Genomic DNA, 20422 nt, shown 5'->3' on the forward strand with positions numbered 1-20422 from the left:
CTGGGGACAGGGGCCCTGGGTTCCAGCCCTGCCCTAACTCCCTGGGAGCCAGACCTGGGAAAATCTCTGGTTGGCTGGGGGGGTACAGTGCACTACCCTGTAGGATTGCCCCCTGGGGTGACGTGGGGTTAACAGCTCAGGGTGTACTCTGCTCCCCACAGGAGGCAGAATTCGGGGCTCCGTCCCCGGCTGCCTCTTCTCAAACTTGTGGTCAGAATCTTGGGAGTGGGAGTCAAAGACAGGCGCTGTTTGCAACCCGGGAGAATGTAGGCACAAGGCTTTATGTGCTTGTTACTCGGACGGAGAGGTGGCAGCCACCCCCGACACTCCAGAGCAACCCTGGTCCCCGGCCCCATTACTCTGTCCTGACATCTCAATATTGTGGCATGAAAACCATGTCTAAGCTGCTTGTCAGATTGGGGAGACCACTGAAAATTTGCCAAAACAGTTGTGCACTTTGGTTTAGAAATGTGCTAAAAAAGGGAGGGGGTTTAAGATACTTTTGTAGGGCACCTGGGTGACTCAGTGGGTCAAGCGCTGCCTTCAGCTCAGGTCATGATCCCGAGGTCGTGGGATCGATTCCTGAGTCAGGCTCCCCGCTCAGCGGGGAGTCTGCTTCTCCTTCTTCTGCTGCTGCTCCCCATGCTCATACTGTCTCTGTGCCTCAAATAAATAAAATCTTTAAAAAAAAAAAAGAAACCTTTGTAGCCTCAGCCCTCCTCATCCCGAGTCCTTTTTGACAAAAGGGGCCCGAACAGAAAGACACCTTCTCTGTGTGCAGGAGCCCACTGCACCAGCAAACAGCCTCGTCTGAGGACCTGACTTTCTGGGTGCCTCACGCATTTTCTCGTGGGAAGTGCCTCCGGGCCACATCTAGACGTGGTGAAGACGTACAGCCCCCACTGCAAGTCTACTGGGGTGTCGGTGGACCTGCTGGCACCCGATGTGTTTCAGAGGCGGTCCATCCTGGAGAGGCCCTGGAAGGAAAATGTGGAACACACCCTACCCGCAGCTGGAGACGTCCGTCAGATGTTCTTACGCTTCTCAGGACCCAGGAAGACTGCAGGAAATTTAGCGCTCTGAACCTAGCCTCAGAGGCCGGTTCTGCCAACGGTCCTGGTTCCAGGGAAAGCCTTCAAGCTCAGCTGAGTTCGTTGCGTTTTGCTTTTGAAAGGCAGTGTCCCTTCTTCCAAAGCCCCCTAGTCCATGCTCTGACCTCCTTGGGACACTCAACAAGGGTCCTTTCTTTGCAGACTCAGGTCCACAGATCAGGCAACTTACCCTCACGGCACCTGCCAGATCGTACGGAACAGGACAAGCACCCAGCCCCTCGCCCTCCGTGGCCCTCCTGTCTTAGCCGCTTCCTTTCATTGGTAGGTTGCTACCCGTCAAAGCAAATGACTCCCTGAATCCCCTCCCATTCTGAGTCTTCTTCGGGGCCAAACCCCATTTCCTACTTCCTGTCACCATCTCTACTGGTGAGCTGACACTCCTGGCCCCCACTTCTCTTGTACTCAGTACCTTGTGCCCCCAAACCACCCCGGCTTCCCGCCCACCCAGCCGTCCTGGGACGCTCCTCGTTCCCTTCCCTGTGAGTTCTGCTCCTCTCCTGATGTGGATCAGGATCCAGCCTCACTCCCTACCACACACTTTCTCACAACTGCCTTGAGGAGCAGTGTGGGCCTTCACTCTGATGGCCCAGTGGACACCCAGACCGGGGGATGTGTGCCTTGGACGTGAGCAGGATGGCGGTACCTGACCAAGGGGACAGCAAGCATTCTGTGTGGGGGCACATTAGGTGAGACAAGGAGGGGGCCCCAGGTGGCAAGGATGGCCAGCAGCCAGAGGGTCTGGGGTTTAGGGCTGCTGACCACTGGGCCCAGCATCTGCCCAAGCCCCCCCCCCCCCCCCCCCCGCCGGGGGTGGGCGCCTGCCCCCCCCCCCCCCACGCCGAGGGCTCTGGGTTCCCCGGGCACCTTCACTGGCCAGAGCCCCTCTGCTCAACGCTGACAGCCACAGTTGTCCAGGACACCAAATCCGGCACCCCATGGGCCAGCACCCTCCCGCTCTCCCCAGAGCGCCCCCTCCCGGCGCCCCTGGGAAGGCTGGAGCTCCTGGGGGCCGTTGACCAGCCCTCCAGTGAGAAGAGGGGGGACCCCCAGCCCGGTGTCGGGCACCACCCCATGAGTGCCTCTTCCTGCAGGAGCCCAGGCTCTCGGGGCCTGATTGTAAAAGCTGCCACCGTTTAGAAGTCAGGAAGGGCATCCGAGAACTTTAGCTGTGGGGGTGCCGTTGCCTGGGCCAGTCATGGCTGCCGCGGGTGACGGAGGGCAGAGGGAGCAGCACCTGAGCCCTTGCTCCCTGGAGACTACGGTAGCTGGCCGCCACATGCCCGCCTCCCGCGGGAGCTTCCGCACAGGCCGCAGGGCGAGGGCGCCGGGGGCAGGGAAGGCGGGGTGGACGCCCGCGGGGAGCCATGCTGCTCGAGAGCAGGCAATGCACCCAGATGGGGACCCTGACTCAGAGACTCTGCATTTCTCAGGAGCTCCAGCTGCCGGGGCCTGTGCAACACGGTGACCCCACACTCAACAGGGGCCGCAGGATCGGCTGATTTGGGTGAAAAGAGGCTGGAGAGATGTGACCTCCAGATGCAGCAAGGCTACACCCGTGACGCTCCCGTGTCGTCAGGGCGGAGCCTGGGCCGGGCTGGGACGGGGGGCAGATGGGTGAGGGGACGCCGGAGCCAGGGGTCCCGACAGTGAGGTGACTTTGGGTCCGTGCTGCGCTGGACTGTCCTCCCTGCTGATGGGGAAACAGATGGTGTTTGCATCCCCTCTGCTGACCCCGCTCAGCCTCCACGCCTGTGGTCTCCCCTGCCCAGCAGGGCTCCATAAAGCAAGCTCGGAGGCCCAGCTCTGGAGAAGCTATGGCAACAGCCCCTCGATCATGTTTTCCAATGAAGTACAAAGTCCAGATTTGTTTTCTGTTTGACTGAAGAAGAATATTGATGGGCGAAATAATACGACATCTGGAGTTGGCTTGAAATATATTCCAGCAAGAGAGAAAAGGAAGAGACAGCGGATGAAGCCACAGCAGAGCCATGAGGCTGGGCACTGGGTCCTCGGAGGGGTTTTCATGTCTGAAGATTTCCATAAAAACGTATGTAGCCAGTAAAGGAGTAATGCCGCCCCCCAGTGCGGGCGGGGGGCCCACAACGGGCCCTGTGGCCTTGGCCCCCCACCAGCCTGCTGTGGGCCTGCCTCCTGGTCCGGGTGGGCTGGTACTCAGCCTCCCAGGCCCCCTGGGGTTCAGGGGTCAACTGTGCACACAGCCTGGGCCTGTGGGGCCGCTGCGGCAGGCCTGGAGGGCCCTCCCTACAAAGCCGGGAGGAACACTTGTGGATGCTCTTAGTGACGGATTAAGGAACTGGGCCGGGCGGCGGCGCTATGAGGTCTCCAGTGACCCCACCAAATGCCCACATCTCTGCATCTGAGCGGCTGCCTGGCTACAGCAAGTGTGGGGCCCTGTCCTCGGGACGCTTTCATCCAACAACCCTTCCCATCCCTGCGGGTGAGGTCTGGCCCAGGAGCTGGACTGAATCACCGTCCCGGGACCTCAGGCGACAACTGGGCCTGCCCCTGCGCATCTGGCCTCGAGGTCACCCGATGTGGGCCTTTCTCTTTGGGAGAAAGCACCTTCCCATGACTGCAGTGGGGAGAACTTGGTCCTGGAGGCTGCGCTGGTCCCCAGCTCACGTTTCTGGGCACGTGACCCCGGCCCGGCTGGTCACCTGATGCCCAGAAGGGATCGGGCAGGAGGCAGGAGGGGCTCAGTCGGGGCGAGCGGAGCATGCTCAGCAAACGCTAGGTATCGTGTTCCTCTTCTGGACCCTCCCAGACTCGGGCGCCTCACGTACATTTTCCTTGGAGAGCAGGTTCTGCGTGCCCTGTGGGGAGTCACCCCACGCTTTTTTCCATGAAGTCCTTTACGGAAGAAAAACAGGTTTTAGAGGATGGCAGGTCCACTGTGCAGCCTTAAGAAGAGCTGCAGGGAGCCCAGAATTACAGAGGAAGCGGGTGGCTTGCGTGCGGCTTACAGAGTGAGGGCACTGAGGTTCACCCGCGTTTCTCCTTCTCTCAGTACAGACTTTGAACGTCGGGTAATTGGCACGTTCTGGGCATTGCAAGACACTTACGATTTGGTTTTGGAGACAATTTTGAGGGAGTGTTACTCATAAGCAAGTTTTATTTCATAATGAGATAAAATGAACTTTAAAAAAAGGTTTATTTATTTGAGAGAGACAGAGAGCAAGCACATGCGAGTGGGGGAGGGGCAGAGGAGAGGGAGAATCTCTGGCAGACTCCCCGCTGAGCCTGACATGGGGTTCAATCCCAGGAACGGGAGATCATGACCTGAGCTGAAATTAGGAGTCTGATGCTCAACCAACTGAGCCACCCAGGTGTCCCTAAAATGAACATTTTAAAGAATAAATATTGTGATACAACATATCCTATCATAACCCTCAGAGATGCTGCGGGATGGGGAGCAGGTGCCTCCCTCTAGGCAGGCGCAAGAACCCCGCGCCCCAGGAAGCCAGGAATGGGATACAGGCTGTTCTGCTTCCACCTGCTGCAGATGGAGGGACCAGTCCTCGGGAGGGGGCAGGACACCAGCTCAGGACAACTCCGTGCTCGGCACACACTGCCACCTGTGCATATCATTCTTTCTCCTGTTCTTCCTCTTTTTCATTTTTTTTTAAGATTTTATTCATTTATTTGAGGGAGGGAGAGAGCGAGAGAGCACGGAGCAGGGGGAGCAGCAGAGGGAGAGGGAGAAGCAGGCTTCCCGCGGAGCAGGGAGCCCGACGCGGGGCTCGATCCCAGGACCTTGGGACCATGACCTGAGCCGAAGGCAGACGCTTGACGACTGACCCCCCCAGGCATAGTCCTGGAGCCTAGAAGTCCGAGATCCAGGCACGGCAGGACTGGCCCCCGGACGCTGTGTCCTTCCCGTGTCCGCACAGGGCCACCCCTGTGCATGTGCATCCTGATCTCTTCTCATTAGGACACCAGTCCTGTGGGATCAAGGCTCAGCCTACTGACCTGTCTTACTTTACTCACTTCTTCAGCGGCTGTATCGCCAAATGCAGTCACGGTCAGAAATATTCCTGCAGCTGAAAGTGACAGCACTGTCAACCTCAGAGTGTAAGAGCAATAATGTAAAGAAAGAAGTCCCAGGTTCATGAAGTGACAGTCACACACCCAGGGAAACCCACTCCACAGGCACCAAGGTAGGGCTGACACGTGTGTTCTCGCCTCGGGAAGCGCGTGCACAGGGTGCTCACTATGCAGCGGTTGGTCCGCCTTGCGGCTCGTGGCCCGGCCGGGACGCACAGGAAACGCCAGGACCCAGACTCCTGCGAACAAGAGGTAAGGAGATCTTTTCTCCTCGAGAATCTTTCTTGGAGAGTCTGTTCGGCGGGAAGAACAACAACACCCTTCATTGCTGTGCTTTTACCTCTGAATTTTTCTAACGCCCCACCCCGCCGCCAGCCCCGTGAAGTTGATGGCGCCCCGTGCCTTAAGTGCGAAGCAGGTCCCAGGGTTTCAGGAGAAGAGCCGTGGGGACTCAGACTCAGTGGGCCGGGAGCAGTGCGTGTTGGAGCCTCCACGGCCCGTGGGCGATGTTCGCGTTCGCGGAGGTCGGTGTCAACACTCCGCCAGCACGAGGATGTCAAGGAGCTGAATCAGTAACCACGGCCAGCGCTGACTTCCCGGGACCTGTTGGGAGGCGCTGCTCGCAGAGGGAATACACGAGCGGCCACAGAGCAGAAGTTCCGGAGGGGGTTATTTTTAGAGGCCTGTTGACATTCCTCAGCCGCCACCTCCAGGCCGGGAGACTCAGTGCAGGTGAGGCGCCGTCCCTTCACCCCCTGGACGTGTCCCCTTCCTGCCCACTGACGTCAAGGCCACCTACCAACCTCTCTCGCTTTCAAAATTGTGCTAAAATATACATCACATACAACTAACATTGGACCCGGTTTTAAGTGAGCAAACAGCTCAGGCGCCTTAAACACATTCCCGTTATGGTGTGGCCAGCACCGCCCTCCATCTCTGGAACTTTCTCACCTTCTCAAATTGAAACTGGGTCCCCATAAATACTGCCCCCAGCCCCTGGGCCCCTCCTGCTCTCTGTCGCTGTGAGTAGGGCTCCTCCTGTGCTTGTCTGACGGGCTTGTTTCTATTGACATCATGTCCTGTGGTTCCTGACTAGTTGGAGCCCATTTAACTTGAAGACGGAGTCTTGTTGGTTCTCTTTCCCTCTGAGCTTGTTGGACCCGGTTCTGGCTGGGAGGCCAGGGTGTGGGGAGAGGGAGCTTCTCTGCGTGTGTGTGTTGGGTGGGGGATGAGGGTTAAACGTGCCCAGAGGCTCCGTGAGCAGCCCTGGTCTGCAGTTTTGGTGACACTGGGACAGGAAAGGCCCCCTCGGAGCTGCCAACAGGAACTCCCACTTGCCGAAGCCACAGTAAAGAGAAGCGTGTTTACAGAGGAGGGGGTATCCGTGCACAGCGTTGCCTGGGGGGTTTTCCGGGAGCGGGTTCCCTCCTGCAGTGAGTATCTTCTTAGGAAAGCTGTGCAGCAGAAATACCGATTGGGTCATAAGCTCCAGAGCTGACAGTTCGGGGGCAGGTGAGCCCCGCGGCCACGCAGACGTGTTTGCGGTCATTCACACAGGGTATGGGTGTCTGTGGGCCTCCTTGCCTGGACTTTGAGGCCCAGGGACGCACGGTGCCCACGCCCTTCTCACAGACAAGAGTGGGGGCTGAGGAGAGGGGTTCTGTGCCAGCGGGCTGCCCACTGGCAGCTCCCAAGTGACACCTGCGCCCGAGCGCGGCAGGCCCCGCCCCCCGCCGTCACCGAGCTCGCCGCGTGCTCACGGGTCCGGTGCTGAGTGCCCACAGCACAGGCCCTAACTGGGTGCCTACAAGACTCACGGCAGGTGCGGTGGTTTCATTTCAGGGTGGGGAAGGCATGTGCATGCACACCCACCATCTCCCCCTCCTGGACCCCCCACAGGTGCGCACACATACACACACGGACCTCTCCCAAGGCCGCGTGGTGGCTCTGTCCTGGAGCCCCACAGGAGGGTCTCGTGTGGAGGCCAGCTCTGGGGAGGGCCGGAGCGCCCGTGCGTGCCACACAGCCACTGAAGACCCCTCCGCCGGTGCAGTTGAGAGCCATGGTCACCAAGGGTGGGGCGCTCGGGCCAGCCTCACCTGTCGCCCCAGATCTCTGGGAGCCCTGTGGTGGCCACGTGACCGGCTGCGCCAGGCCCAGACGAACCCGGCTGACAGAGCCGCCCCTTGTCTGCAGGGCCATAGGGAGGCTTCCTCAGGGCACCAAGATGACCCACCCTGCCTGTGATAGGAAACCTATTTTATTTCTGGTTTTGAAATTATCTCCAGCTGCATAAAGTTAGTAAAAATTCAAAGGGAAGAGCACAACAGATGCAACAAAATATAGTTAGTAGTTTTTTCCTAAGAAACCCATTTTAGGGGTATTTGTATACAAAGGGAGATAAAACAGAGAACATGGAATTGAACAGCTGTGGGTTATTACATAATCACATAATTACAAGATTGAAACTCAAATAAGAAAGAGATGCCGTGTCTGTAGAATCCTAACTGTGGGCATTCACGGATGGAGCACCTGAGACACAACTGGGCAGTGGACGTGCGGCCGGATTTGGTGAACGGGGAGCAGGGTCCCCTGGGCTTGCCAGGAGTCGAGCGGAACTGGGTGTGCGACCTGTTTGAAGCTGCGTGTGCAGGAGAGTCTGACTCCGCCGCTTGGACTCACGCCACTCTGAGCATTCTCCAGTGGACTTTCTGGTCTATTTAAAAATAGCACAACCATACCGCTTATTTTAAAAAGGGAACACTCAGTGAATATAATATTTTTATCTCCTCTGTCATCACATTCTTTGCCAAACATGGCCTCAGATCCTCTGGAACGAAGGGTGAAGGAAGAAGGACAGTGAGTAAGGCGGTGCCCTGCCAGGTGCGGGGCCACACGGTCCCCCTCCAGCTCCCGCATAGATGCACGGGTGTGAGCAGGTGTGAGCAGGTGCCGCCGCCCGGCTCTGCTGGGCCCCGGCCCCAAGCGTGTGCCCAGGTGCCTCCTGGGGTTTGCGGCTCCAGGGAGCCAGCTGACTAGGTGTAGCCTTCCCGAGACTCCCAGGGCAGGGGCACCGGACGCCCCCAGCCTGCGTGCCCCCAGGAAGGGACTCTCCGTCCTCCGGCAGAGGTGGGACGGCCCCTGTCCCCCACTGGCCCTCAACTCCAAGTAGGAGCCAGAGGCTGCGGGCGAGGTGCCCCCCAGGGCTCCCAGGTGCCCAGATGAGGGCATGGGCAGCACGGTGCACACTGGCAGCTGCAGCACATTGTCTCACCGCGGGCCCTCGCGGCGCCGGGGGCACTGTCTCTGCTCTACGGAGGAGGCCTGGCACATTGTGGCGACCCCTCGGGACTCCCGGACTCGGGCCCCCACAGCTGTGGCAGGTGCTGGTCTGCCGGACTTTGAACCGCTGGCCTGAGGGGCGGGCAGCAGGCAATGGGCCCGCAGCTGGACGGGGCACAGCGGCCACATGGACCCTCTGCCTCCTGCTTAGCGCCGTGAGAACCTCCGTGCACCGTGGGGAGGAGGAGGTACCGCAGCCGCCCGCGCCCCAGCCTGCACGGACGAGGGCTGAGCACCGCCTGGAGCTCCGCTCAGAAAGCACCTTCTCCACGTGGACGCTCCAGCCCGAAGCGTCAAGGAAACTTCTACGGGACGAGTAGACATTGCTTAGAACATCACTCACCCGAAGGACAGCCAACAGCAGGGCGTGCTCGAGAGGCAGGAACCCCCTTCCACAGACGGCGTGTCATGAGCACACGGCGTGTGTGGGGCCGCCAGGCCGCCGTCCCCCCGAGAGCTGGCGGCTTTCCCGAGGCTGCCTGATGGCCCTGAACCTGGTGCGCTGTAGCGTGGAGAGTTTAACGCTGTACATGAGATGTGACCCCCCCAGTGTGGCCATATGCCTTAGAGACAGCGAGGGAGAAGCCGCCCGCCACAGTCACAGAAATTACCCTGAGGCCACATGCTTACCAGGGATTTTATTTCCTTCCTTACACTTCTATAGGATATTCAACTATTCTAGACGGCAGATGCTTTAGAGATCGAGAAGCAGGGGAGGAGGGAACGGCCCAGGCAGGAGGGCCGGCAGCAAGGCCCCGGGGGCAGAGGCGGGTCGTGGCACTATGGACGTTCCCTGTCCTCAGCACGTGGCGCCCACAGGGACACTTCCTTGGGACTGTGCATCTGGAAATATCCATCCCTGCACACCGTCCCTTCCTGCGGGACTGACGCGGTGTCCCTGTGGTTGGTTCCGTCCCGCCCTGAGCACACTTCACAGGCAGCTCACCGGCCCGTTAGGAGCAGAGGGGCTGCCGCCTGCGGATGACGCCACAAAGGGCAGGTGGCCCAAGCCACCAAGACAGGACGAGAGAGACGCACACAGGCTCAGCAGCAAACGTGAAGGCGTGGAAACAACATGGCTCTGTGTGGAGATAGCAATGTGGACCTGGGTGCCCTCGAGCACCGTAAAGAGCGGGGCCCGCGGGACAAGCACCTGAGGTCCTGGGGCGTCCCTCCTCCTCGCTGTTCCAACCCCAAGAAGCTACGCGGGCCCCAGGAAGACGGTGCAGAACGCCACAGTTCGGGGACGCGGACCGTCCCGGGGCCGGTTACCTGGAGGAAGAGGGATCCGCCACACGGCACCCTGGAGGCACACGTGTGAGGCCGGGTAGTTTGGAGGCAGGAAAGCAGCCTGGGCAAGGCGCAGAAACTGAGGTGCCAGGCGTGTCAGTGTTCAGAAGCCGGGGCCTCACTTGGGAAGTTCGAACGTGTCATTGGCCCTGATAACTGTCGGTCTGAAGGACAGATCAAAGGACCGCTGGTCGCCGAAGCTCTGGGCTCTATACTTGGCAAAGTGGGCCAGCCTTCGGCGGCGTTCACGTTCCGACGCACCGCTCCCTGCCTCCGGGGTCTTTGGGGGCCCCTCCTGGGCTGGGGCCCAGGGCGTCTCACGGCCCGCGGGCTTGGGTGCGGGCACTGCGGAGCCAGGCACCGGCTCGGGGCCGGAGGACCGCTGGCTCCCGCCCACCGTGGGCTGGCTTTCTCCCCCCTGGTGTGGTGTTCCGGGCTCCGCCTGGCTGCCCCTGGGAGCCGGTCCCTGGGACCTCCCGCTTGCACCGACAGTGGGCACTGCTTCCGATGAGCTGTCGGGTGGGCCTACTGAGATGCGGGGCGCCATCCGGCCGGCCTGGGCCTGTGCCGGGCGCCCCGGCTTCTTTGCGGGGGAAGGTGCCTTGTTCTTTCCAGCCTGGGCACCATGTCCCCGAGGAGGGTTCTCTGCACGCCTCGCCCGCTGCCCCGGCGCATGTTCTGAGCCTTTCTCACTGCCTTGGTGACCTGTCCCCACCTCGGCAGCACGGCCCCCCTCGAGCTCCCCAGGCCGTGTCTGACCCTCTTTTGCAGCACGTGACCCAGGCTTCTGGCCCCACAGAGCTACCCCCTTCTCTGGGGGACCATCCAGCCCCATGGGCCCTGCAGCCTCCTCCTCCGGCGCCCCCAGGCCTGCCCGCGGTTGACGTCTGTCCCCGACCTCGACTCCCTCCCGCACGCCATTCCTTGTGAGGGACGCAGGCGGCTCGTGTGCTTGGGGGTCCGGGGACTTGTGGGGCGCCCCGCCTACCCGCTGCCCTCCTGCTGCTGCTCCAGGTGATGGAGGCTGGCGGGGGGCCCCGGCGCCAGGAGGAACCTGGTCTTTGGGCGGGACATGCTTGTCCTCCTCGGTCTGTTGGTTCTCAGGGTGCGAGGGCAGAGGCCCCACCGCAGCACGGCCCTGGGGCGTGAGGTGAGCCCCGCCTGGGGCTGGGGTCGTGTCTCCCCCCCAGGGGCTCCCAGCTGCAGCTGCGGCCCTTCTGCCTCCCCCTGCCGCGCTAGCTTCGCTCTCGGCCACGGCACTCGTGCACGGCCCCGCCTCCAGTGGGACGGTGGCCAGCGCCTGGGGGGTCTCGGGCCGGCGCTGCCCTGAGCCCCCACAGGCGCCACTCTGGGCCGCTCCGAGCAGGGGCCTCCAGGGCCCGGGTGGGACCGAGCCGGGCGGGGGGCTGGCGGCCCGGATCAGAGCCGGGGCTGCCAGGCTGCGGTGTGTTGGCAGTGGGCGGCTCTCTCCCTCATGCACTGGGTGCTGCTCTCGGGCCGCGCTGTTAACGGGGTTCGGGACGTTACCTGCCGCTGGTGCGTTGCGACTCTCCGTGGCCCCTGTGGCTGCCACCCGCCTGGGGGCTTCAGGGGTTGGTTTGGGGTGTTTGCTGAAGGAGGTGGGTCTGTCACTGCCCAGGCCGGGGCTGGCGCTCCCTGCAGCCTGCAGGCTGGGCTGGGCAGGGCTCCTTAGTGGCGGCCCCCTGAGCTCTCGCTCACACAGGACCTGCTCACCCGCGGAGGTAGGACTGTCAGACGGGGTCCTGTCTCTGGGGGTGGCGGCCTCCAGCGCTGCTGAGACGCCCACTGGGTGTCCCACGTCGGCAGGCAGTGCTTGCTGATGGCCAGGGACCGAGGGGCTGTCCCCTCTCCCTCGATTCTCCGAGACCGTGGGATGATGCCATGGGGCGTCCCCCCCACGGACCGGCCTGTCACCTGATGCTGGCCACTGATGCTTCTCACAGGCCTGCTCAGGCACATCCTCTCCTGCCGGACCCTCAGGACGCTGGCGCTCCTTTGAATCCCCAAAGCTGTGCCCATTTGCATTTCCCCAGGTGGGACATCTCTGCGGAGCTGCCGCTGGGAGGTCCTGACCCACGCTAGTGGAGGCCCTTGCAGACGGGACACTCAGGGCCCTGAGGGAGCCCCCAACCGTGCCGGCTGCCCTGATGCTCTCACTGTGTGTCCCCGTGGGAAACGGCACTCGAGCGCTTTCAAGCCCACCCCCACCCCTGCCTCCACTGCTCAGAAGACTAGAACTTTTGTCTCCACCACCTAATGCCTTGGGCAGCGTGGCAGGAGGTGGTGACATTTGGCGCGTGTCTGGCCGGGCGACAGTCACCTGGGGAGACCCCACAGCCTTGGGCAGCGTGGCAGGAGGTGGTGACATTTGGCGCGTGTCTGGCCGGGCGACAGTCACCTGGGGAGGCCCCACGGCCTTGGGCAGCGTGGCAGGAGGTGGTGACATTTGGCGCGTATGTGGCCGGGCGACAGTCACCTGGGGAGACCCCACGGCCTTGGGCAGCGTGGCAGGAGGTGGTGACATTTGGCGCGTGTCTGGCCGGGCAACAGTCACCTGGGGAGACCCCACGGCTGACTGTGTGCACCGCAGGGCCTGGACCGTGGACAGCAGAAGTGGCAGGACATGTCCTGCTACCTTCTGTTCCGGGAAAGTCTCCTGGACAGCGAACAGGGGGTCTCCTTCCAAGCCTAAAGTCACTCCTTCTGTTTCGTCCTCAGAACTGCAAACCGTGAGGGCAACCTCGGGGGCCATTCCTGCTCCCGCACCTGGGAGCCCAGGCCACAGGCCCATCCTGGCTTCCCCAGGTGCCCCGGTGTGCTGTGCAGTGTCCCCTGTGGGGGGGTCCCCCGTCCTGTCACCTCTCACTGCCCCAGCATGCTCTGGGCTGGCTGGTTTGAGTAGGGACACCAGGGGCTCACTGCCAGGAAGGGCCCCACTGCGGTGGGAGGCAGGAGAGGGGGCTGGCCCAGGGATGGGTGGGGGCCCCCCACCCAGGAACCCCGTCTCCGGGCTGTCCGCAGGAGCCATGGCCCAGGATGCTGGCGGCTGGGCGGGCCCCGCACCGGGCTGTCCCTGTCCGGCCGTTCTAACCCCCCTGGGTGCCATGCCCCCCATGCTGGGCACGCGCCCCTGCTGTGAGTGGCTGATTTTGGCACAGTGGGATAGCCAGCTCCTGGGGCCGCAGATGACGGTGGCGATGCTGAAGGCCAGCACGGGCTCCGCGGTGCAGGCCAGGAAGCAGGCCAGTGGCGTCCGGATGCAGGTGCTGGCCATGGTGGTGGTGCGGAGCACGTGGCTCTCGGGCAGGTGGGTCCTCCTCCTCTGCAGGTTCTTCTTTCTCCCCTCCGCGCGCAGAGGCAGCACCTTGGCTTCTGAGCAAAGACAGCCGCTCTGCTCAAACTTCTCCCGCAGTTTGGACAGGACTGAGCCCCTCTTGGTGGCCAGCTTTGGCAGGGGCGCCCTGGCCGCTCTGGGCTCCTCACGGACCTCCTTCTCCTCTGCGGCCAAGAACATCTTCAGAATGTTTTTCACGGTGCCCTTCCCGGCAGGAAGGCCCTGCCGGGGCTTCTGGCTGTGGGGCCGCTCCCGGTCCTGGGGGGGGCGGCTGGCTCCCTCCCGAGCCTTCTCCAGGAGCTTACTGATGGTGGCGGTCACCAAGCTCCTGCCGGGGCCTTGCTTGTCCTTGGAGATCAGCCTCCCCACCTCCCGGGGCTTCTTGAGGCGGGGCTCGCGGCCCGTGCCCATGAACTTGGCCTGTAGGAGCTGGAAGCAGGTGGGCCGCTGCTGGCCGTTCTGGCTCCCGGGTGAGCGGCCGGCCCTGCTCTTCCCACCAGCTGCCATCCTTGCGGGAGGCAGCTCCGGGGGCCTGTCCTGGAGGTCAGTGATGTAGAGCAGCAGGCTGCTGAGGATGGCTCGGGCGGCTGGGCCACACGTCACACTGCTGACCTTCTTTCTCAGGGCTTGGGTGTCAACGGGCTTCTTGCCGCCACAAATATTGCCGTGCTTGGACCTGCAGGGAAAAAAAAACAATCGTCACAGATTTTATCTTTGTTTTTTCCCAAGGTGACTCCACAGAACATTTCCTGTGGAGCAATCGCATTTCAAATGCCCCAAGAGTCCGGGAGAGGACAGAGCCCTGGGAGCCCGGAGACGCAGAGACGAGGGATGTGCACGGCCTCTCGGGCCACCGTCCTGCGCCCACTTCCAACCCGCTGTCCTTCCAAGGGCTTCGGGAAGCGGCGTTAATAGCTCCATGGAGGCACCTGGGAAAGCGAAAGTGCGCGTGTGCGGGGTTTGACTGGTTTTATAACGGAGATATTATACTTGTATGAATAGGGGAAAAGTAAGCGTAGAGAAGTAACACCTTCTGTGGGGTTCTGTGCATAGCTAGCTTTAGGTATGAGAAATGAAGTTAACACCACAGTTATATCCTGACTCAAGAGCCGCAGACAGACCATGGGCCCTGGGCTGCCACCGGGACCTCAGCTTGGGGAAGGTCGTGGGGGCAGGAACGGAGGGCGGTAAACCCTGGAGCTGGAGAAAGTGGTCTCTGCCGACAAGCAGAGCGGATGAGACTTGCCGGGCACATGGGGCGCCCCAGAATGCTCCCAGAGGTATCCTGCGGCTGAGGGGCCTGAGCCCCTATTCGCCCGAGTCGCTTATCAGCACGGCGGCCACAGGCCCTTGACCTCAACCCAGCCACTGACAAGCCTCCTGGGGGTGGGTCTCGGGCACTTGATGGGGCTTCCCCTCTCCTGCGCAGCCTGGCACGGGAAGGTCCTCCCTGGCAGGCGGAGGCACGTCTCTGAAAATGCACCGGAATGGAGCCCAGCCATTCAGCCTTCTAGCGATTCCTTCCAAGCAGATGATCGCCATGCAGAGCTATGAACCACATCCTGCACAGACGGTCTTCACGCTGCTATTGATGCCATGAAAACGTTGGCAGTGTTCTAAACGTGCAACACCGGGCCCTTTAGCGCTCAGCACATCCCCACGGAAGGAGAGTGCTGTCCTGGCTCGGAAAGTGCTCACGGCGAAGGTGGAACGGCAAACCGCACGGCCCAGTGTGGGCTTAAAAACCAGATTGGAAGGAAACACACAATGATACTTTTCTTTATGTGTTTTTATGCATTTCCCAGAAAAGAGGTCTCTGCTTATAGAGCATGTCCTCTTAAACGGCTGTGAGGAGGTACCTGGGGCTGCAGGTGGTCCGTCCCCGGCCACCTGACTCCAGCTCGCAATGCCCGGCAGTACTCCTTTCGGGGGATGTGACCGTGGATGCCTGCCCCCGCAGGCTCCCCAGAGCCCCCTAACCCGCCCGGATGCGTTCAGTTCACACAGAGGGGCTGCGTTAGTTGTCCTCAGGCACCAGACAACTATGATGACCTGGAGTGCGGGTGGCACCACCCCCACGCCTCACTCCGCCATTGCCAGGAGCCTGAGAACTTGCTTTTCCCACAAGCCTGCCGAGCCGCGGCGGCTGCTGGCCCAGGGACCCCACTTTGAGAACCCCTGGGATGGGTCGGGCTCTCTCCCAACCTCAGACAACTGTGGATTTGGTGGGTTAGGCTCCTAAAACAAAATAGAAGCCTGAATCCGTTCCCAAACCAGAGGGGTGTGAGCCGGCGCGGCCCCTGGGCCGCACGTGCACACAGTGAGTGCCAGCTGAATCCGAGGCCACAGCTGTGCCAGTCAGCAGCAGGATCGCCGAGGGGCTCGCCGGGCACACGGGGCGCCCACACCGCCCACGCCCCGCGCCTGGGATCAGGGGAGGCAGAAGAGCCTTTGGCTCCTCCGTGGGGGTTCTCAAGCATGCCCATCTGGCACGCTTGCATCACTGCCTGGCCACTGCTTCCCCCCCACCCCAGGCTTGCGGGGATGTCCTCTCGCCCGCTACCCTCCACAGGGTCGCCAGAGACCTCGCTTTTCCTGCCAAGGCAGGTTGCTGGTGGCCACTCCGGGCTCCGCGGTCCTGGCTTCCTCCAGAGCCCGCAAGCTTTGTGTCCACGCCTTCGAAGGTAGCCCTGAGGAGACGCATCCAGGGACCCACGGCGACAGGGAGGAGCGGCCACTGTGGGACCCTGGTCAGCACAGGCCCTCCTGCCGACCTGACTGCCACCACGGCTCCGTCTCTGAACCGAGCGCTGGGGTGCGTGGCCTCCCAGCCTGACGGGTAGCTGGTTTGGCGGCTGGCTTTGTTTCCCAGAGACACAAGGCAGCGGGCGGCCCATGTCTCTTCAGTGCAGTTCACCCCAAGGCTCTGCCGTTGACTTTGTTGACCTGGCTGGGCGCCCCACTGGTGCCCTGTGCTTGCCCGGGCCCATCTCACTTCACTTCGCTCTCTCGCCCGCTGCCGTGTGGATACGGGGCCTGGAACGCCGTCCGCGTGGCTCCACGTGTGGGGGGCTCATGCGGGACGCCTGGCTCTGCACGGCTGGCCCGACTCTCGGTCTCTCAGGCACATTGCACGTGCTGAGCTCCCTCCCGGCGCCCCCACAGCCCACAGCTGCCACCCGCCTGGCCGGGCTCTGCAATCCCACGTTTCCCTCCGCCGCGTGGCCACCCCTCCAACTGTGCCCCCACGTGCTCTGGCTCCTCCAGCCTCCACTGTGTCTAGAACTGGGTCCAAACTCTGCGGGCAAGGCTGTGGCCCTGAGTTCTTGGCACCACCTCCCCGTGCTGCACTCCTGCCCGTCCATCCACGCTTGTGTGCCTCCTTCTGGGACCCGCACTCTGGAAGACACCCGCGGAAGCCTCGCCCCACCTGGAGCGTGGGGCCATCCCAGCTGGACCAAGTCCCGGGCCGATGACCGAACGCCCATCTCTGCGGAGTCCAGACCCTAGCTCCGTACCTGATGCGTGCAGAGCCTGTCAGTGCTGGCTGAGCCCGTGGCTGACTGAGCGGCGGGCTGACTCCCTGACTGTGCAGTCGCCCCCAGGGCCCATCATTGTGTGTGGGTCCCAGCTTCGTGGGGGAGGGTGGCTGCAGCAGAGCCTACCACCTGCACCCCACATGGGGACCTCAGGACCCAGGGCCTCAGTGTGCAGGCGGGGCCTGGGGCGGGTGCCGACGAGGGCCTCTGGACGGGCCAGCCACACCGCCAGCCACCTTCCTGGGGGCCGTTGCTCACTTGGCCCTTCCATTCACCTTCACGACTGTGGGTTGAGTCACTCAATGGCTGAACTAGATCTGGGGTCATTCTGACGTCTGAACACAGGCCCCGAGCACCAGCCTCGTGGCCTCGCGTGCCTCTGCAGCTTCCCTTGCCTACGGGTGCCAAGACCCCTCAGTCTGAACAGGAGGCAGCTCTGGAAGGGGTGCAGAGTGAGGGCAGCTCGGTGTGGACTGTGCCCCATTTCTGTGCCGTCCACACTGGACGCCTCCCGCCAGGATCGCCAAGCTTCGACGCCGAGCGCCCCTCTGTGTCAGTGTTTACCTACCAGCCCGCGGCGGGGCTGATGCGCAGGGGATTCGCCAGGACCAGGCCTCCCGTGGCTGCCTGACCCCGAACTTGAAGGCAGGCCCAGCGCATTCTCCTCCGAGCCCCACACGCCCGGCCCAAATAGCGTGTTGGACCGACAGGCCCTGTGCACCACAGGCGAGGACAGTGGTGGGGAGTGCCAGCCATGTGTGCCTCAGAGCCAGCTTGCTTCCATCTGGTCCGCGCTCCGCAGAGGTGGTCTGGGGTCCACAGCTTCGTGGTGGGCAGCTGCCCCTGCCGGCTGGTGCAGGTGGGCCGCCCCAGGCCCGTGCCGGGACCGGAACACCTTTCTCTGGGGCCAGTGTGAGTAGCACGGCCAAGGTAAGCTTTCCTGGAGGTTCCGTTGGCGCCTCTGGCTACCGAAAGGTCACGTGGAAATACAGGGACTGGTCAGTCAGGGTGCAGGGCAAGCCCCTGGTTGAGACCCTCCACCCCAGCCCGGCCCCGAAAGGCCAGCAGTGCCAGGTCCCTCGGGGGTCTCGGTGGGGCCTTCCTGGTGGGCAGAGTCTGGCCTTCACCATCTGCTTTATCAGCAGGCACGGGTCCGCCCTTGTCAGCGTGTCCTCGGGCGGCAAGGGGACGTCCCTGGCCTCCATGTCCTCTTCTGAGATATGGGGTCTCCTAGGCCCTGTTGGGCAGACCGCCGAGTTCCAGGGCAGCAGGGACCTCCCCCAGCCAAGTGCATCCTCGGAAAGAAAGGGGAGAGAAGCCAGCCAGGATCACCCCCACAGTACTGCTCCCACGTTGTCTTCCACACAGAGCTGCGCCCCCACGGCGGACCCTGCTCCTTGGCGACCTGCACGCACCCTTCCCTGCCTTTCGGAGGGTCAGCCTGGGGCCGGGCCTGCCCCCTGCTGCCCCCCGGCCCAGCACACTTGCCCACTCGCCCCACACGGCCTGTGCCCTCCCTTGCCCTTGCAGCCCCTCCTTGCGGGCACTCGGTAGACCACCTCCCCGACCAGGCCGGTCCTGCTGCCCATGAGGGGCAGTGAAGCTGAACCTGTGCATGAGTCAGGGTCAGGGAACCCGAGCCTGTGTTTTCCTAGAAATCAATCTGGCTGGAAGTGGTGGGCGGCCATCTAGGCTGGGGGGGCCCCTGGCCCTGCCCCCGAGCCCCCCAGTTGCCCGGCTGCAGGGAGAAAGGGGCATCGGTCCAGCCTCGGCGGATGGAGGCCCGGGGTAGAAGCAGGCAGGCCGAGGGTTCTCAGGCGCCCCTCCCTCATTCCCGGGGCACGGCCTCTGCTGGGCGCGTCCGTCCGCATCGCCGACAGAGACATCAGGTGAATGTGGCCCGGGGTTAATGCGGCAGCAATTAGCCCAACGCAAGCAGCTGGGGCAGCTGCTGAATGGGGCTTTTTGGGCCCCTTTGTGGCTTTTTGTGTGTTTTAACGTACTTGAAAACAAGCTATTATAAGAGGGCAGGATGGACGCAGGGCCGAGGGCTGACAGGTGGGCGGGGGGGTCTCCCTGGCGTCTGTGTCCCCATGGGCTGTGGCCTCGAGAAGGTCCTGTGTCTCCAGTGGCCTCCTCGGAAACGGGGGATGTTTCCAGTTCCCCCCGCAGACACCTGGCCGAGCCTCGTGTGCTGTCTGCACCGGGTGCCCGTGGGCCTGGGGACATCGGGGAGGCTGCTGGGCAGCTTGGAAGCAGGGTGTACATTCTGCATTCATGAACAGCTCCGACCCTCCTGTGTCCAACGTGAAAGCCCCTCCTGCCGCCCCGCCCCCAACCTGGGGACCCCGCAATGGAGGGGTCAGTCCCAGAGAACCGAGCTGAGGCCATTGTGTGTGGACCCGTCTGATCATGTCAGGGGACTTACCGGGTGGGCTGCCCCCAGCTCTCAGAGGGGCAGCGTGTCTGCCAAACCCACCTCCGCTCTGGCTTCCAGATACGAAAACACTGGGAACAAGGGTTCAACATCTAAATGCAAAACCTCTTAACCAAAGAGTCCGGGGACACAGATTAATCAAATCACCCTGAAGTCTAGACGCGTGTGAGCAGAGCAGGGACCAGCTCCAACACTGGAGCCACGGCAGGAGCGGGGGGCTGTCCCTGAGGGCATGGGGGCTGCCCAGCGCTGCCCGGCACAGTCCGGAGCCCCAGCCTCTGAGCCCACGTGCCCATGCCGAGCCAGTGCAGGGGGACACACCAGCTGCACGAGGAGGACCCGCCCCTGCCTGACCCCTGCTCGCACAATGCAAAGTCGCCGGGCCACCGTGGAGATGAATGTTCCTTCAGGAGGGATCGGAAGCGACATTCTAAAGCAGACATGGGGCAGCAGAAGCAGGAACAACTGAGTTACATGAATCACGGTGCCCGAGAAAGTGCAGCGGCTAAAAAGATGAGGTCCAAAAAATGCCAAAAGGAAGGCCTGCATGTGTGCAGAAATGCTTCCGCATCGTTCGCGAGAGGCCACTTCTGGGGCCGCCTGAGGGGCCTGGGAGCGCGACTGGCTGAGGGTTTCAGAGCCTCCTGTTCTCCACAAACCACCACGTACGCACCACACTTGAATTTCAGAAGCCATGTGTGTGCATTACCTCTGTAATAAGGATGAAATCACGAGTATTAAACGTTTTAAAATCTGAGCAGGTGCGCTGTTCACCTCATCACGTTTATGGTCTTGCTTTCTTTAGCGCGTGCATTTCTCTGCAGTGAGATGGGGAGGCAGTCCACTCCTTTCAGGAGTCCTGTGAACTTTTGCTGAAATGTTTTATCATCAGCCTGTGAATAGACCCACTTCCTGACTCTCAAGGATGGATCGGGTTCTCCTGAACTGCGGGTTCGATGGAGACGGAGTGCCCTTGCGCCCGACTGGGCCCCTCCCCTGGGGCCTGCTTCCAGCCGCCAGGGTCGGCGGGACGTGGCTCAGCCATGTGAGCATGGCAGCTTACCTTTCCGGTCCTCTGCTCCTGAAGGCTGTGCTGGGCACCGTCCCTGCCCCCCAAGCCTGGGCCACCTGGCCCAGGCCACCCCCATCCCCCCGCCACGCGGCTTTCTGCCTCTTCCCACAGAAAAGCACGACCAGCAGCAAAGGTTAGTTCAGTTACTCCGGGACCCTCCTTGCCAGCCGCCCCCGGATCTACTGCCCCCCCCGTCCTGAGAAGTGAGGG

The 20422-nt window shown here is 62.3% G+C and overlaps 1 protein-coding gene across 3 annotated transcripts; it reads right to left on the reverse strand.

Annotated features, from left to right (window-relative positions):
• Positions 1–8902: 8902 nt before the first annotated feature.
• LOC141371591 (uncharacterized) lies at positions 8903–20407 on the reverse strand. 3 transcript variants are annotated; one of them, XM_073887448.1, is made up of 2 exons: positions 19915–20407; positions 8903–13840 (listed from the first exon to the last, which is right to left on the reverse strand). In XM_073887448.1, the coding sequence occupies exons 1-2, from the start codon at positions 19917–19919 to the stop codon at positions 9928–9930; spliced, it is 3918 nt and encodes a 1305-aa protein (XP_073743549.1). In that variant the 5' UTR covers positions 19920–20407; the 3' UTR covers positions 8903–9927. The 3 variants fall into 3 exon arrangements, with proteins under 3 accessions (XP_073743549.1, XP_073743550.1, XP_073743548.1); XM_073887449.1 differs by having other exon boundaries at positions 19850–20407; XM_073887447.1 differs by having other exon boundaries at positions 19132–20407.
• Between the last annotated feature and the right edge of the window lie 15 nt (positions 20408–20422).

Source organism: Callorhinus ursinus, unplaced genomic scaffold (assembly GCF_003265705.2).
Source record: "Callorhinus ursinus isolate GAN/ISIS: 27379988/994484 unplaced genomic scaffold, GSC_fseal_2.0 scaffold79, whole genome shotgun sequence".
Classification (NCBI taxonomy): domain Eukaryota; kingdom Metazoa; phylum Chordata; class Mammalia; order Carnivora; family Otariidae; genus Callorhinus; species Callorhinus ursinus.